This window comes from Pelodiscus sinensis, chromosome 3 (assembly GCF_049634645.1).
Source record: "Pelodiscus sinensis isolate JC-2024 chromosome 3, ASM4963464v1, whole genome shotgun sequence".
Lineage (NCBI taxonomy): Eukaryota > Metazoa > Chordata > Testudines > Trionychidae > Pelodiscus > Pelodiscus sinensis.
Genome location: NC_134713.1, coordinates 119823675 through 119841811, shown reverse-complemented (window position 1 = coordinate 119841811; position 18137 = coordinate 119823675). Strand labels below are relative to the sequence as shown.

The 18137-nt window shown below is 47.3% G+C and overlaps 1 protein-coding gene across 5 annotated transcripts in view; it reads left to right on the top strand.

Moving 5' to 3' along the window:
• The window catches only part of FRMD1 (FERM domain containing 1), a 63455-nt gene extending 45732 nt beyond the window's left edge, over positions 1–17723 (top strand). For all 5 annotated transcript variants that reach the window (XM_075924662.1, XM_006122927.2, XM_075924663.1 and 2 more), the window contains 8 exons: positions 2416–2571; positions 8384–8449; positions 8651–8719; positions 8911–9085; positions 13681–14016; positions 14149–14277; positions 15044–15123; positions 17040–17723. In XM_075924662.1, the coding sequence (XP_075780777.1) occupies positions 2416–2571; positions 8384–8449; positions 8651–8719; positions 8911–9085; positions 13681–14016; positions 14149–14277; positions 15044–15123; positions 17040–17327 (1299 nt within the window). In that variant the 3' untranslated portion in view covers positions 17328–17723. The remainder of the gene's footprint in view (positions 1–2415; positions 2572–8383; positions 8450–8650; positions 8720–8910; positions 9086–13680; positions 14017–14148; positions 14278–15043; positions 15124–17039) is intronic.
• Positions 17724–18137: the final 414 nt, after the last annotated feature.

The following is an 18137-nucleotide window of genomic DNA, read 5'->3' as shown; positions in this document are numbered from 1 at the left end:
TTTGCTTCTTTTTCCCACCATAAGATGAGGTAGCACCATCTGCACTTGCAGCAGTGACTCCCCAGGCTTCTGTTCTTCCCAGCCTGAATCCAACAATTAAAGGGCAGATATTTTCAGAAATAAATTGCATTGAAATGCTTTTGGTTTTTATATCCTAAGATTCTCTGAAAACCCTCAAGGGGCTGAAGACCAGTAAAATTCTTTATCTTGGCCTCGTCATATGTACCTGTGGGGAGGACTGAGCTTGGCACAGGTGGCAGTATGTGAGGGGGAACGCTAATTGGTCAAGAGACAGATACCTTGGTGGGGTGTGTGTGTGTGTGGGGAGGGGGGTTGGTTTTTTTTTTTGTTTTTCCTCCTTTTTCTTCCCTTCTGACTTGACTCGCCAGAGCATTTCATTGTGATTCCTCTGAGTGGTCTCGTGGCCACTAATTGATCTTGGTCACTTGCATCAGATTGTTGTCTAGTGCTTCAAGTGTGTACTAAACAGTTTCCACTTTCCAGTACTATGAATTTTGGGGTGGTCAGGGATAGTTGATTATCTTTTTACCATACAAAAAAGTCTTCATAGGTTAATCTGAATTGTGATTGAATCATTTTGAGCTGAAATGATTTGCTTTTTGTTTTAAATCTATCATGGTGACAAACTTTGCTTGAGGACAATGACTCGAAGCCAGTCACTTGTCTTCTGACTATTCAGTATCTTTGGAAGGAGTGCCCAGGCATGTAACATACAGAATGCTGCTTCCTGCAGCATTTCCTGTTCTACTGTGATGCAGATTCAAAGTGAACCACCATGGTGTATGAGAATCCAGGTAAATTGACAGAGGTAGAGGTTCAGGCTCTGGATTGGGAGTCAGGAAGCCAAGGTTCTAATGGCTTTGTCTCAAACCCACCATGTGTCCTTGGGCAAGTCACCACACCTCTCTGCCTCAGTTTCCTCTCCAACCCAAGCTGTCCCCAAGTGTTGGGGAAGGGAAGAGTTCAAAGCAGAAGAAAGGAATGGCATCAGGAGGCAGGACAAGTCTGGACTTCCATACTCATGAGCCCCAAGCTACCAGACAAATGGTTCATATTCTGCCACAGTCACCTCCCATTGTGTATGATTACTCTCATCTCCCCAGCAGAGTTCTCGCCACTAGCCTCCCTTCCACACCTTGGGAGTTGCAGTTCCCAGATGACGCACACCTTGCATTACGTAGTTTCCAAAGGGGTTAGGGAGGTAGATGGGGGTAGGGATTATGACAGGGGCAGCTATCAATCATCTTTTAATCTTTCAAGCATTCCAAAGGCCAAAACAGAGCTGCGCCCACCTGCACTGAGCCACAGCTGCAAACAAGCATATATGATTTATTATTGCAGATAGCAAAATCTGGCATCTAGCGTGACGCTTCTCTCCCTGTCCCCAGGATACTGCAGGGAGACACTGCAGCTGATCTACTATTTTAACAGCACCTGGTTCATATCAGTGGCCGAGGGCTACTGCAACCCAAATAATTAATATAGTGTGAAGCTGCAGGCTAACAAGTGGGAAATATGGGTTTGAACTATGGACTTGGCTCCCAGATATAACCTTGTGACGCTGTACAGCTGGCTGATTAGATCAAGAGTGGCATTGATAGAGCTAAGCCACCTTGATAGGAGGAGGGTTATAATCACATGAGGCCTGAGTGCAGGGAGTTTGTAAGAAAAGGCAAAAGAAGAGTTCAAAGCACATGGAGCTCAGGGTCAGCTGGGGACTCCCCACCTGACCCTGGGCTCCACGCAGTGCTGCCACTTTGAAACGTGGAGGCAGAGCTGATCCTGGGCTCCATGGTGTTTCAAAGCAGCAGCGCTGCACAGAGCCCAGGATCAGCAGTGTGGTGGTGCCCCTTTGAAATACTGCCGTGGCATTCCAAAGGGGCAGACCCACACAGAGCCCGGGGTCAGTTGTGCAGCACTGCCCCTTTGAAACATGGCCATGGCATTTCAAAGCAGCAGCGCCACACGGAGCCCATACCCTGGACTCTGTGTGGTGCTGACGCTTTGAAGTACCCCTTCTTCCTCCCCCTCCCCTTTGCTGCTGCTATCTGATAGGCAGCAAGGGTGGGGAGGGAAGTGACTAATCAACTCAGCTATCTGATAAGCATTTGCTTATCGGATAGTCAACTAGTTCTCAATGTCCTCCGTTCAGATGCATTCTTCTTCAGTGCCTTTGGGCAAATTTTAAATGCTAGCTCTTCAAGGGGAGAGAGTTCAGTGAACTTGCATTATCTGGTGTGGTGGTCAGGTTAAGAAAAATGAAAGCTCTTTCCTACATGTTTAGTCCTTGCAGTTGACATAGCTGCCACCTGTTGGGATCATTGCCACCTGTTGGGATCATTGGAAAGCTGCTGACCGTGTCTGTCTTGTCTTGTTCCGTTTCTTTTGTGGCAGATAATTGCCAAGAGAGGAAGTGACTATATCTTGAAGCATGCTCCAGAGATACACCAAGAACAGAAAGGTCTGAGCACGAAAGATGCTATCCTGCAGTTCATCAAGGAGTCCTGTTTGCTGGAAGATGTGCCTGTCCATTATTTCAGATTGCAGAAGGTTAAACAGCTGCTTATTTTAGCCTTTTGACAAAGTTGAATGCACTGTTGGTTTCCTTGAACTTGATAAATGTTGGGCCTCTAATGTTAAAAGCAGATGTTCTCCACAGGTGGGAGTAAACCTATTGGGTTCTGGGGCGGGTCAAGTGATGTGTACAAATACAGTGCCATGGCATTGTCACTTCATAGAAAGGAGGAAACACTTCTAAGTTCCCAGCCTTTTATTTGCAGCCCCACAGGTAGGTCAGCCTCCCTTCTCTTGGAGCAGTTGGAGTCTGCTCCCATTCCATTGCACCCTGTTCCGTGTAGTGCCAAGCAACTGTGGAAGAGTTTCTGGGTGTATATGAGGACAGGCTGAATGTGGGGTTGTGGGAGGAAATGCATTGAGAAGCTGTATGTTTTCAGATGAGGGAGACTTTTTTTGGAGGGGGAAGGTTGTATGACCATAGCATCTGGGGACCCCTCTTTGCCTGTGGCTTTACAAATACAGAATGAAAAGGTAATCCCTGCTCCCAAAGAGCTTACAGTCTAGCACTGAGTGTGCCCAAATTTCATACCTCTGTTCTTGATGAGCATGTTTCAGTTTGGTTTGTGGTTGTTTTAATGTATTTTGCCACCTCCCACCTCCCTTTCATGCTCTCCATCTCTTTAGGAGCAGACAACCACTGATGTTGGAGTGAATAAGGTCTATTTAAAGAGGTTCCTCTTGTATTTTGACTTGATAAATGACGTAGTGTAGGCAATGGCAGGGTAAAAGGGCACCCTGGGTGAGGTTTTTTTTTTTTTTTTTTCCTTTCCTACTTAAGCAAGCCAGGTCCTAGCACATGGATGGGCAAAATCAAGCTCAGAGGCCAGCTCTGACCCATGGAACATTTCTTTCTGACCTGGCCAGCTGTATTAGCAGAGTGTGTATACTTGTGTGTTCAGCTGCCCCTTGCCCCACCATGCTCCGTCCTGCAGTGGAACTGCTCCCAGGATCTGCCAGCTAGCTGTGTAGAGCAGGGTGTAAGGGAGGGGGGAGTGCTAAAGTCAGGGTATCTCTGTGCCCCTGTACCCCATCTCTGTAGTACAGGGGCCAGGGACAGGGAGACCCATAGCAGAACTACTCCAGTCAGAAGTATGGATGGTAAGTGATTCTGAGGCAGTGCATGGTTTCTAAAAGTCAGTGCTTGTGCACACACCAGGGATAGCTTTCCTTCTTGTAAAGAAGCAGCATGTGGCTTCAGTAACTTACCAACAGCATCTAGTGCACATGCTGTCGTGACCAGGGCCGGCCTTAAGCCGATTCGGCTGAATCGGGCCCCACACCTAAGGGGGCCCTGCACCTGGAAGTCAGCTGCTCCCCCTTGCCTGCGCACGCTGCCGGCTGCTGCTTCCATGCGTGTGCATTTGCAGGTGGGCGGGGAGACGCCTGGGCGTGGCGTGACATGGTCATGGCCCGGGATTTTTAAAACTGAAAACTGCAGGCAGCTCGGACTTGGGAGTCCGGCCCTGCATTGTAGAAGGCAGAAGGTAAGGGACGGAGGGGGGAAACTAGGGAGGAGGGGTGGGAGGCGGGAGGCGTAGTCAGCTCTCAGCCTCCTGCAGCCCAAGAGGCGGCAACTCGCCCTGAGCATGTGGAGCTGGGGCGCAGAGCAGCCCCAGAGGGCGCAGTCAAAGCAGGCGGGGTTACGCTTCCCCCACGGGGCCCTGGGCCGCTTGCAGAGGCCGGCCTGGCCCAGCCCAGCCCATGGCTGCCGTCTCTTACCTGAGGGGCTCCAGCACCAGGTTCTGCAGGTTGAGGCCATGCACGGATCCGGCTGCTAGCACAGCCACCACCTGTGGCAGCTTGAGCAGCGGCAGCATGTCCAGCCTCCAGGTGGCCTGGCCAGTGCCAGCCGCCCCTCCTCTGCGCGCGCTGACCAGAGCGGCCTGTCTCTTCCACTGGCAGCCGCAGGGCAGGCCCGAGCTCGGCTGGGTGGGGGAGGCGGGCTGTGCAAACCCTGAATGGGAGCACTGGGGGGCGGGTGGGACTAGTGGTGGGGAGCCTTGGCTCCCAGCGAGAGAGATGATGTGGAGGGGGGAGGGGCTGTGCTGGCCCCCAGTGTGAGTGTGAGAGGGAGTTTGTGGGGGGAGAGGAAGGAGCATTTGCAGAGGGGGATGGGCTCGTACAGAGGGGAAAGGATGGAAGGTGGGGAGAGGAAGATGGGGGGGGGGGGAGGAAGAGGAGGAGAAAGGGGAAGGTACCAAGAGACTGGGTGGAGGAGAGACATATGCCAGGAGGCCAAGCGCAGACAATGAGGAAAAGGGCAGGAGGGGGCGGTGTCAGTGGGAGGGGGGACAAGGTGATGCTGGGAGAGGAGAGGGGAAGGGCATTGGGGACTAGAGGGAGGGAGGAGGTGGGCCTGGGAGAAGGCTTGAAAAAAGGGGTGGGCATGTGAGAGGTGGGGATGGAGCAAGGCATGTGTGAGGGCACAGGGGTGTGAGGGGAATGGGGGCAGAGAGTGGTGAGGGGGTGGGCATCAGGGAAAAAGGGGGCAGGGGCAGTGAGGGAAGGAGGAGGCACCAGGAGGGTGCAGGGGTAAGGGAAGGTGCAGGTGCCAGGGGATTCTGGGGTAAAGCAGAAGGGCAGACACCTGCAGGGGAGGGACCAGCACCAGAGGAGAGAGGCAGGGCAGGTGTGTAAAAGGAGGTGTTAGAAGAGGGGATGGGGAGGGGTAGCTCACATGATCAGAGTGGGGCTACTGGAGGAGTGGGCATGGGGGAGAGAAGGGCTGGTGGAGGGGGGCAGGTCTCAGGAGGGCAGAGGGCAGTGAGAAGGGCGGGAGTCTGGACAGCAGAGGAGGATGAGGGGTTGGGGGGGCAGCAGGCACTCGGGGAGGAGACATGGCAGCAGAGAGAAAAGGTAGAGGTTTATAAAATATTTATTAACTTGATATGCTGCCCACGGCCACTTTGTTTGCACCCTGCAGTGCATTTTGGGTTTATGTGGGGATCAAGACGAGGCCGGTGAGTGGGAGCCAAAACAAAAAAGTAGTCAGTGTAATGATCTTCTGTTGATATGTGTTTTAGTAGCTAAATTCTTGGATTGTCATTGCTCATGAAAAGTGCTGTCACATGGGTAGAAATCAGGTAAATATTGCATTTTATTACTATCAGCAGAACTGACTTAAATAGGGCCTGTGTGTTGAGTAGTCTTGCCTTAATCTTTGTATTCATGCCTGTCAGTGTGAGAGAAGCTATTTGTATAAGTTTGCTTGCCTATGCAACCACACTTAAGTTGAGGCCCTCAGCATGCTCTGTAAGTATCAGTGTGGCCCTGGGGTTTCCAAAGTTGAGTTGCCCTAGCTCATCCCTGACAGGTGTCTGTCTAACCTGGTCTTAAATATCTCCAGTGATGGAGATTCCACAATCTCACTAGGCAATTTATTCCAGTGTTTAACCACCCTGACAGGCAGGAATTTTTTCCTAATGTCCAACCTAAACCTCCCTTGCAGCAACTTAAGCTCATTGCTTCTCATCCTAACCTTAGAGGCCAAGCAGAACAATTTTTCTTCCTTCTCCTTATGATACTCTTTTAAATACTTGAAAGCTGCTTTCGTGTCCCTTTTCAGTCTTCTCTTTTCCAAGGTAAACAAGGCCAATTCCTTCAGCCTTGCCTCATATCTCATGTTCTCTAGATCTTTCATCATTTGTTTCTCCACATTTCCTGAAATGTGGCACCCAGAACTAGACCTGATACTCCAGCTGGGGCCTAATGTAGATGGCTCATTCCCTGCTTAGGGGATGTGAGACTGGGCAGGTTAACTTCCAATCCTCCTGTTTATTTTCCTAAGCCAGGAGGGCACGGTAGTTCTGATGGGGGCTCTGCAGGAAGGCAGCCCGCACTGCCCCCTGCCTGAAACCTTGTGCAGGTGTTAAACAGCTGTCTAGCCCACCCTAGAGGTGACTGCATTTCAGCGTGCCTAAAGCAACACTGCACCAGCAATGGACAGGAGCATGGCTCCTGGGCAAGGCTTGCTCATGACTGCTTCAGTCCCATTGGATGGGCTTCAGCCTCTTTCCTTCCCCTCCCCTGCTTTGCAATGGGGCTGTAGACTCTGGGGGAGAGGGATGGAGGCAGGCAGAGGTGTCTCCCTGCAGCAGATGTAGACATGTCTCTGTAGGTCACAGGCATCAATTGCAAGATCATTGCTTGGAGGGATCTCCCTGCTGATCCTCTCCTAAGGCTTTCAATTAACCAAGGGATTGTAGGTCACAGGCACCCACCGCAGTCTCCTATTCTGTAAAGTATACCCCTTTTGTGTATGGGACATTTCTATCTTTATTCTGGGATAGGGTGAGTTCGTTGCAGTTGCTGCTTGTTTGCCTTTAACTTTCAAATACATGGTTTGGCCCTAAAGCTTGTCTGGCCTGATTTGTGATTGTCAGTCCAGATAGATACGTAACACCAGGCCAAATTTGGCTTCTGTGGCGGGACAGGCTTTGATTAATTGCTTAGGCTCCACAGCAATTGCTTACCTAAGTCTCTCGTGTAACAGCTTAACCAACTTGATATTTATAATATATGGTGCAAGGTACCGAAACTTGTGTGTGGTGTGGGGGGGGGGGGGGGGGGGGAGAGAACAAAACACACCGCGCGCGCGCACACACACACAATCCTGGGTGGTGGTGGGGCCCTGCCCAAACTGTTTGAATTGGCCCCCACACTTCCTAAAGCTGGCCCTGGTCATGACCACACCCACCCACCACCACTCTCTCTCCCATCTCTGTGCCCCACACACTGTCTGTCTGTAGCCCCCAAATAAAACCCAAAACAAGGTCACTCAAACTCCTCTCTTACCATTTGAACCTCTAAATGGGGACTCCCTGGTTCGGCAACTGATGTTCTGTACCACAGTAGCTCCAGAGTCCCAGTAGAGGGCTGGCAGCTGGGCTGCCTGGCGTAGCGGGGGGGAGGTAAGGGAGTGGGATCGGTAGGGCTGTGATGCTGGCGGTGGGAGTGGGGAGTGTCTGGTCCAGGGCTAGGGGCTGGTAGCAAGGGGGGCCAGATATGACCTCCCCTGGTCTGGCACCGGTTAGGTCCTGAGGGTGCCGGACCTGAAAGGTCCAACCTGTACTTGTGAACATAACTGTCAGTAATGCAGCACATGCCCATCAAGGGGCAGCACAGGGTCATAATCCTAATCCGTTAAAAGATGTAAGTATAAAACTATGCTACAGTCTATACTGAGATCAGAGAGAATGCTAAAAAAGCTAGACCCAAAGCTGCATCAACCAACATTAACCCTGAGTCTTTCCACCTATGCGGATTTATTAACACCTGCTGCTGAACTGCACCTACAGTAACAGCACGGTAACTGGTGGGAACACTTCTTTCTTGGCAAAAAAGTGGGACAAGTGGACCTAATCACAGCACAGAGATTGAAACAACCTGTTCAGATGGGGGGAAGAGTACTGGGAATAGTAGTAAAAGCAAATTAAAGTAAGGGGCAGTTAGTTACAAATAACACTTGTATAAATGGCAGTGTGCTAAATTCAGTAACACACTGGTATTCTGTTTCGGTGGCTGCAGGTTGTATTGAGAATTTCACCACATACTGAACACTTAAGACACCCCTGAAGAACTGCACAAGTGTGATATTTAGTTCAACGAAGAATGGACCCCCACTCCTCCAAAATGGGAAGGGGAGATGTGAAGTGCTAATGACAATGACATGCTGAGTTAGGATAGCCTTGGTGTGGCTCTGTTATAGGACCTACCCAAGTCAGAGTGGATCTGCACGCGTGTGTGTGTGCGTGCTCCTTGACCCCAGACCTTTATGTTCTTGTAGGATAAGAAGGAAGATCGCCCAACAGTTGTCCTGGGTCTCACCCTTAAAGGAATTCACATCTATCAGGTAACAATAGAAATGAGAGATTTTTAGTGTACCACTAACGCCACCTCGCCCTCACCATTCCCCTCTACTTCATGATTGCCAGACTATGTATTTCACATTCTTGATTGTGTGTGAATTCCTTGCACATCCCTTCCCCCGGACATCCCCAGTCCTCCTTATATCTGCTAGACCTTGTATCATCGTGTGTTTGATATGTTGCAGGAGGTGAACCATGTCCGCCAGCTGCTCTATGACTTCCCCTGGTCACACATTGGGAAACTTGCGTTCCTGGTGAGTGTAGCAGAATATGAATCATCTGTCTGGTAGGCAGGCAGCCTAGAACCTGCTAAAGTTGTTGGCTTGCCTGCATTTCTGTGCCAAGCTTGCTGTGATGCTCCATGTAAATAAACTCAGATCTTTGCCAGTGACAACAAACATGCCTCTTTTTCTCTGCTCTGGGATGTCTCCTTGTGTTTACCCAGGGGAAAAAGTTTGAAATCCAACCAGATGGTTTGCCCTCTGCCCGGAAGCTGGTGTACTATACGGGTTGCCCATTCCGGTCACGACACTTGCTGCAGCTCCTGAGCAACAGCCACCGACTCTTTCTCAACGTCCAGCCAGTGCTGAAGCAGATCCAAAAGCTGGAGGAGGTAGAAGGTACGAGATGGGGAGCAGACTCATTTGCGGGAGGGGAAAGGGCAAGGAAGGCAGGCAGGTGGGCTTGGTACGGTTACTTAATAGCGGCTTATTTACAGCTTCTCTCTGACTTACGAACTGGTTACGGACCAAGCAATTGGTCGTAACTCGGTTTGTTTGGAAGTTGGACCCCATTGAGTTACACGCGACCATGCTGTTCGTAAGCACAGATTGTGTTCGTAACTCGGGGTCTGCCATTTATGACCGCTTTGGTCGTAACTGCGAATGGTTGTAAGTCAACTGTTCGCAATTCAGGGACCAGCTGTATTAGTTTTTTCTGAAAATGAAGATGAGGAAGTGGGGAAGGGTCAGGTTTGTTCCTATTGGTTAGCATACCATGGTTATGTCTCCCACTGCGTGACTTGGGTTTTCTCTCACTAGTGACTGTGTTCAGAAAACAAGGGGAGATTTCCTCCTTTCCTAAAGCCAGTGATTCTTGCTCATTCTTTCAACTCACTTGACCTTTTCCCCCCCAGGCACTAAGGCCACAGCTGGCCTTTGCTCCGGGATGGCAAACTTGGTGGATGCTTATGATTCCCATTATGTATCTTGACAGTTGAACTCTCCAACACAAACTTGTGAACGTGAGGGTAGAACAATGTGGGGGGAGAGTACTGTCACCTGATTTTAGTCCGTAGGAAAGCTGTGTGATATCTAGAGCTGTGGGCATTGGACTAAGTTCAACAATAATGTGGAGAAGACTATATCCTTCCACATAATAGGTGGAGCAGGGACATAGTCTATTTTTGGGTGCAATTTAACATCTACATTAAGGACATTAGTTTTCCTTACAAGCAATGCACTAAGTCAATTCATTTCAAGTGTGCCTGCTTGTAAAAAATGGGAGCAACCCAGATACTTACCTGGTCGTCTGTCTGATTCAGGTTCCCTTTTTCTGCCACAGCCTTCCTTCTTACTTTTTGAGTTTGCTTTCCTCTTTCTTCCACTAATCAGTTATGCAATAAGTGCAGCGTTATACAGCGCTGATCACTAGTGACAGGTTTGAAGTGACCAGCATGCCTATAGGGTATAGGGGTGTGCAGAAGAAGAAAGATGGGTTGGGTAGGGGTGGGGAGGGTCTAACCAGTAAAAGGAATGAAATATGCAAGCACATAGAGGGTTTAGCAGTGAATCACTAAAGAGGCTGGCTTAAATGAAACACAGCTTTGTGGTGTATTGTTCCCATACTGTGCCAGACTCCACAAATCCTTGGAAGGAAGGTGGATTAGAGCTGGCTTTAGCATTTGCTGAGTCCCAACCTGAGACTGGGGGGGTATGGGCCACATGTGCTCTTTTTTTCCATTCTTTTGCCAGGTAGTTGAGTTGTTTTGCTGTCTGACTTTCTAACTTTGGGGTAGGGAGATGAAATCTGCATGGCCCAGGAAATGAAATCTGCATGGGGACTTGAAGCCAGTTAGCTGAGCAGTCACCGTCAGTGCTTGGTCCAGTTCCTAGCTGCACACAGTATCCCCTGTCACTTAATCTCCTGGTGCTACTGTTCCTCACCTGTAAAATAGAGGGAAGTACATGCCATCTGTCTGTTGTAAGGATGTTTGTAAAGTGTGCAGATACTGGTGATGAGGGGGTGGGCTCTCTAAATACAATAGGTAGAGGCATGGGGAGGCACTGGGAAAGATGGTTGAGACTTCCTGATTTGGAACTGATTGCATAGTGGCTTGGTCATAGCTCACAGCAGCCCTGAGGCTGCCCTAAAATGTGCCAGCTGACCCTTGTCTCCAGGAGAGGGGGAGCACAGCGTGAATCCACTGCTGTTTCCTGTCTCCTACATGAGGGAGCCTTGCCTAGACCTAGTTGGGTGTCTGCTTCTTAACATCACTATTTTAGCCACCGTGACAGTCTGGTGGGGGGAAGGGGAGGAAAGTCCAGACCAGTGAGAGTTTGTCCCCATTTGCCCTACAAGTCAGGGTGTCTGTCAGTGCCTTGCTACTGTACCAGCCAGACTGGGATATTCAGTCAGCAAGTAGTATCCACAGCCACAGAACTGAGGTTCCGTGGCTGTGGACACTTACATACACAAAGCATCACGGATCTGCAACCCCACTTTGAAAACCACTGTGTAGAGAGATGCCAAGTCAAAGAAACAGTTTTAAAGGACACCTCACTAGAAAGAGAAAAGCACACATCTAAAGGTTCTTAAACTTACTGTAGCCAGGTCTTTTTTTTTTCTAACCCATATTTATTTCCCAGAGACTTCAACCATCCTTAGTTGAAGGATCCATCTTTCTCAGCTCACAAGAGCGCTGTTCCCTAGTCTGTCATGTGATGGGTTCAGACGATGGGCTTCTTTCTGTTCTTATCTCTTCCAAAGCTCAACAAATTTGTTTCAAGAGGTGGGATGACCTCATGCTGTTTTTCCCTTCCTGTGGGCTTCCCTTTCTCCTGCTGACTTCTGTGTAAATGGAGCTCCCATTGCTTCTGGTCACCTCCTCCTTAATGTAGGAAGCAGATGGTAAATAGGCCTCCTCCCCCAGACAGGAGAGAAGGCACCTTTCTCCCTGTTTTTTAAATGTGTCCACAACTATTAAGAATCCAAATTTTTGCATATAGTATCATTGCATAGGTTTGACAATGTTATTCACCAGCATGTTCTTAGCTTTCAGAAAAGACCTTGCTGGTACACTTTTTAATAATCCAGTAATGGTACATAGTCAGTTGGTTCAGTTGCTTATCGCTTGGGGTTCAGCCTGCTGTAAACAGTAAATCTTTTAAATGGATTCTTGGGAAAGGAAAACCCAAACCTGGTTTTTTTTTGTCCTGCTGGGTGCAGGTGCTATGCTGCCTTCTTTCCCACTTATTAGAAGTTTGCCTTTCTTAGCTTACCACAGGAGTGGGGAACCTTTTTTGAGTCGGGGGGGGGGGGGGCACTGACCCACAGAATAATTAGTTGAGGGCCACATGCAAGTGAGAAACCAAAAAAATTAAACACACACTGATGTGGCCCCTAACTGAGGAGGAGACACCCTCCCCACGTTCCCTTCATACGCCAGAGTCTAGAAGGGTCCAACCTAGTAGATTTTGTGCACTCCAGCCCCACAGTGGGTGCTGGGTCCCTGAGCCTTGGGAGCCACATCTGGACTCTGGGCCTGAGGTTCCCCACCCCTGGCTTAACTAATCTGTTAAATGCAGTAGATGAGCACGTTCTCCTTTTTTCACAGTACTTTGTAATAGATGAAGGAGCTGTGTTTTTTTTTTTTGGTGTGTCAGCCACTCAAGCCCTCTCCTCTGGGCTATGTCATCTCTGTTTTTGCCTTGCAAGTTAACAATAGGTGCACCTTAGTCTTCGAACACCTTTGAAGCATTGCCCTGTGATTCCCAGCCCCAACACTGCTGAAAATAGAGGTTTTTTACTAGAAACAAGAGTGTGGTGGGAAACAAATGATAACTTGCAGTGCAAACCTCCCCCCCCCCCTTATCTAGTGAAGTAGGTTGTGGAGCTGGCTGGTGTCATAGGAATTGGGATTCAGTTTTCTTCAGAGCATGGATTCACAGTGCCTCAATTCTCTGTTACACTGAAGCAGGTTTTTGTCTTTACTCAGAGGAAGGGTCTCTGGTCTGTCTCCATTGGCTTTCCTTTGAATGTCTTGGAGCAAGGCCAATCAGTTGAGCATCGCATTGCTTATTGCCTAACCAGGGGTGGAGGACACCTCTTTCCTGCCTGAATGGGCCATCATGAGACCTATTATTCCCTGGTGACTAACTTTTACTCCCAGGTCCTAAAGTAGACATGCACTATAGAAATGTAATTCCTTCAGCATTAACCATAAACCAGCAATGAGTATCGGTCTTGACAGGTTGCAGGTTTCTATAGATACCTTAGTTGTTGCTTTTTTTTTTTTTAATAGCTATCTTGCAGGTCATGTTGGATGTCCGATGTTTGCAAAGGTGAGGGGATCCTTTGCCAAGGAGTCTGTCGCATACCATGGTGTTGCAGACTCATCCCTTCCTCCTGTCCCACCATCTATTCTGTGGATTGATGTAGGAGCTGATGTACATGGGAGGGATCTTTGGCTGAGGAGAACCATTAACTTTTCAGCCCTGTTGGAAAGGGTCTAAAAGAAGGGGATTTGGTCCTGTTTTCTGCTTAATGCTGGCCCTGGGACTGGTCTGTCTGTAGAGCACAAAGCATCTCCCTAGCTCTTGACCAAGTGATCCCAAGGCTTGCTATTGAAACTTGAGGAGAGGCCCAATTAAAATATGTTTCCAGTGGGGACATAGTATCACATTGTCTTCTGCCTACTACATGGGCACAATTCCTTTATGCCCCTACAGTTGCATCCACTCTCCTACCCCCATTTCTTTCAGGTTATGGGCCCTTCCCTATTCAGTGTGCTGAGACCGCAACAGACCCTAGTCCCAAAGACTCAGGACAGTCTCCCTTCTTGAGGGTCCCGCCCCCTTCCTTACAGTGGTGTTTTTTTTGTTTTTTGTTTTTCCTCCACAGCAGGAAGCACAGTGAAGAGAATTGATGGCTTACAGGACCTCTGTTTGGATTTAATATCTTGTGTATCCAATTGATGCCTTTCCCCTCTCTGTAGAGAAGAAGCGTTACCGGGAGTCCTACATCAGTGACACTCTGGAGATGGACCTTGACCCCTCGGATAAGCACTCCCATGGCAGCGGAAGCAGTGGGGGCAGCCAGAGAGTCAATCGACTATCTCGCCAGTCAACTGGGAGCCACGGTAGCTCTCACACATCTGGCATTGAAGCTGATTCGAGGCACAGGATGTCAGTGGAGATGTCAGTGGATGAGCCTTTCAGTATCGAGCGAGTTCACCGGAAGGAGAAGTCTTGTAGCTCAACTGTTAGCTGTGGCAGCTCAGGCATTGACAGTGGTGGTAAAGGGAGAGTTGAAGAGGACTCTCAGGATGACGGTAAGAAATGGGGAACATCTAGTGGTTAATATCCCTGGTCTCATGCTGTTGTCATAGAAAGGAGGAGGTAACAGAGCCCCAAATGATTTGGGAGAGTAGAGATGTGACATTAACAACCCTTCTCTCTTTCAGAAGTTGAGCTGGCTGTGGATGAGCCGGAGGAGGTGCCAGTGGATGACCCTGTAGAGAGAAACCAGTTGGAGGAGGCAGCTGAAGGAGAGTGTGCCAGTCCTCTTGCTTTAGATGCACTTTGTTGTCAAGGTGAGATGGCTTTTCTGCAACTTTTCCAGGCTCCCCTTAAGGTTGCATGTGGCTTGGCAGATGTGTGGCAAGCACAGAATCATCAGGAAGGAATTCAGAGCAGGAGGGTTGGGAATTGGCTTCCTCTGTTTAACAATTCATTTGTCACTTTGGAAGCCAGGTTGTCTTGAAGTGAAATGCAAGCATGCTATACTGTCTGTCCTCCTTAATAGTCTCTTCTCCCCCTCCCCCCACCCATCTGATATTATTGTAATTGGTTTATGTACATCTTTTGTATGTTACTCTGAAAACTTACGTAACCCACTCCAGCAAAGGGATTAACTTGTGTCTGTTACGACAAGCTGAAAAGGCACAAGATATTGGGCTTCGTGAGGTTTTATGGTCTGTTACTCAGGGCCTCAGATGATCATAATGGTCTCTTCTGGTCCATAGATTTCTGAATCCGTGTCCCATTTTAAGCATTAAAACTGGGTAAGATTGATGTGTATGTGAAACTGGAGTGTGAAATAGCCCTGATAGTGCCGTTATATCTCTTTTCTAATCTAACCTTTTGGCCTCACTCCTGAGGCTGGAAGACACATGAGCACTAGTGACTGAAGTGACATCTGTGAGTGTCGTTCAAATGAATTTGGAAGGTGCAGGGTATGGTACTAGTTGGACATTGTAGCAGTCTGAAGAGAAGTATTGTAAATCGCCTTTTCACATGAACTGTTGTAAACATGTCAGTGTGAATCTCTAATCTGAATTTCAGTTTCTTCCTCTGCAGCTCTTAAGAAAAAGCCTCTCCCTGTGGTACAAGTCACACTGATACAAATGAGAGGCCAAAGTGTGGAATCGCTTCATCAGGTGAGAGGAGACAGACAGATGGGTCTGACTGTGGATATTGGGCTAAATTCTGCTCTCATTTACACAACTATAAATCAAGCCAGAGATATTATTCTGATTTATAATGGCATAAGTGAGACCAGAAGTTGGCTAGTAATTACTACTAGAGGTGGGATGAGAAGGCAGCATTTGTATCCAAATTAGAATGAGGTTTGGGGTGAATAAGACTGAAATCTTGCAAGCTGTCCTCCTTTGATTTAGACTTCCAAAGAGGAAATAAGCCACTTAGAATTTTGGGTCTGAAGCAGAGCCAAAACCGTTTGGGTAATTTTTGGATTTGAGATGCAAACTCAATTTCCTCTCCACGCCTGAAGTTGGAAGAGTTTCAAAGCTGAGGGACTGGTTTTGCTCTATCTGTAATTATTCCTCTTTTGTTGTGCTGCTTGTTTGCTTGAACTTTTCTGTCTACATTGGCTTTTCCCCAAGCCTCTGGGAGAAGGAAACTATATATGGCAAAAGCACATACTGTGTCTTAAGCAATACTGTCTTGTCCTCTGATAAACCTCTTAAATTTAAAAATTATCTAAGCCTTTTTATATTTCAAAGTGTGGCTATAGTCAGATATTTATTTATTTACTTTATTTACTTACCCTCAACTGCAAAAATTTCCGTGATCTCTCTGCCTCTTACTGGACATGTATGCAGTGATAAATAATCTTTAGTTGCCATTTAACAGACTATTTCAATGATCCACGAGACTAGAATAGAATCTAGTTTATTCTTCCAAAATTGTTGGCTCTGCAAGGCAAACAGCAGAATTTTTTTTATTGAGTTGAATAGAGGTGCGACAGATACACAGGGAGCATACATCTCGATTTAGAGATGCTGGTTTTACATTAGTCTCTCTCTGATCACACATAAACAGTGCTTTCTGCTAATAATATTCCATCTGTTTTGGCTCAGACACCTTAGCAGTTTTATAAAGATAGTTCTGATTTTAAATATAGATCAGGTAACATTTTCAAGAGATCTGATAGCTTATTCTTTTACCAGCATATACAGTGAATAGTTAGTTTGCGCCTTTTGGTTGTGGGTTTTTTAATTATATGAGGCTGTGTAACTGAATAACTGCATTAGTAATAGGATTTTCAAAAGCACTCTGTTAGTTTAAACTCTTCTCTGAAGGCAGTGTTGGGGAAGGCAGACGAGTTGAGCCAAGGCAGAGTGCTTTTTAAACTTTGTGAAAATTTATATATAAATATTTCTATTTTGGGGACAACATTTTCCTGTCTGCATTGGTAAGGTAAATATCTGTTTGAATGCTCTGTTTCTAGAATTTAATCTTAAAATCAATATAAGTAATAACGATCAAGAGCCATGGTTGGTCAGTAACTTCTCAGTAAAGGCCAGGTCACTGTTGCTTGTGTAAAACGAATCCCTGCCTTTTAAAATTACTACTGGTTCACTCCCCCTTCCCCCCCATATGTCAATTAGTTGTACTTGACATTTTTTTAAATTAAGCACAAAACTCATCAAATTTTAGTTGGTTTCTTAGTCTCTTTTAACAGATTTTTAAATGCATGCCAATGTTTTCTAGTACTTGTTCTTTATACATAGCCAGAGGCTGTCTACCCCAGTTTGGCCAGGAAGTGTCACTTTGACCAGGCTTTCTGGCTGTCAGATGCTCCATTCATTGCACTTGACACTGCAGACAGTGTGCAGAGACCCCAATCTGGGTGAAATGGACAGTTAAGTGAATTCACAGTTTTATCATGCATGGTTCATGGCTTCTTCATGAAGACAGTGCTCTGCAAAAAACTGTGTGGGATAATTAGAAGAAAATTCTGATGAGCTTTAGTAACAAGCATACTTTAGCCTATGGAAGTGACATGCTTCAGCTCAGGGCTTTACTCATCTGTATCTTGCTGAACTGGCAGGTGAGACAGCCTAAAGGCAGGAGCTGCGCAGACCAGCACAGCCAGAGTTTGGATGACATTCGCCTGTATAAGCATCAGCATCCACCGATAAGCTCTACACTTTCTTCAGACACTTCCCATAGCTACACGTTTGGTTGTGCCCTGGATGATAAGCTGGCCAGCTATGGCTGTGTTTACTCAACAGCAGACTGCAAAACCAAGTCCGCACTCTATGGAAAGAGATCCATGAACTGCCTGTCTCTAGATCTTTTGGGAGAGGACCAGCTGCCAGAGGAGTTTGTGGTGTAGCCAGGTTGACAAGCAACTAAACCAAGAGACGACTTCTATAAAAGCTACTATATATACCTCATTAATACATAGCTTTTGTTTTTGCAGGTGATTGATAAATGATTTTTGTATCCTACTAAGATTCGTTAGTCGTGCCACAGCTCAGCAAACCTGACAAGTCTACTACAGGGCAGCACTTTAAAAAGAGAAATACTGGCATTGGAATATCTGTCCTCCACCCAGCGCATGGTTAAAATGAACTTCCCCAATAGAATAGACAAGCTTATTTGTTTTAAATGCCAGTGGATGATTGGATCAAACACCTAATAAGTTAATAGTACAGAGAGCACATCTGAATTGATTTACCTGAAAGGAAAGGCAGATTCCACATTGCTTTGGGGCCGGGAGGAGGGGGGGGGGTGTCCTCTCTTTTTTTTAACTGCTTACTTCTTGACCTCTTGTCCATAATGTTAACACTAATCTGGTATGTGGGTCCCTTTAAACTCACTCTGAGGCACCACTGTTAACTGTCAGGTTTTTTTGTAGAACGTATTTTAGCTGATGAACAATGGGGATGGACTTTCTGCAGCTCTAGAACCCTGTCCTGCTCCCTTTGCAATCAATGGATGCTTTGTTATTGGCTTTGCTAGGAGCAGGATCTGCCTCATTGTGAGTGTTTCTAGATTCCCCCCTCCACCATCACCCAAGTGTATCACTAAATTTTACTGCTATTTTTATAAACTGAATTTTTAGAGCAACAAAGTGGGAGCTGCTGGCCACAAACCTCCCCTACTGATAATTTTTTCATTATTCAGAAAATAACAGGATGAA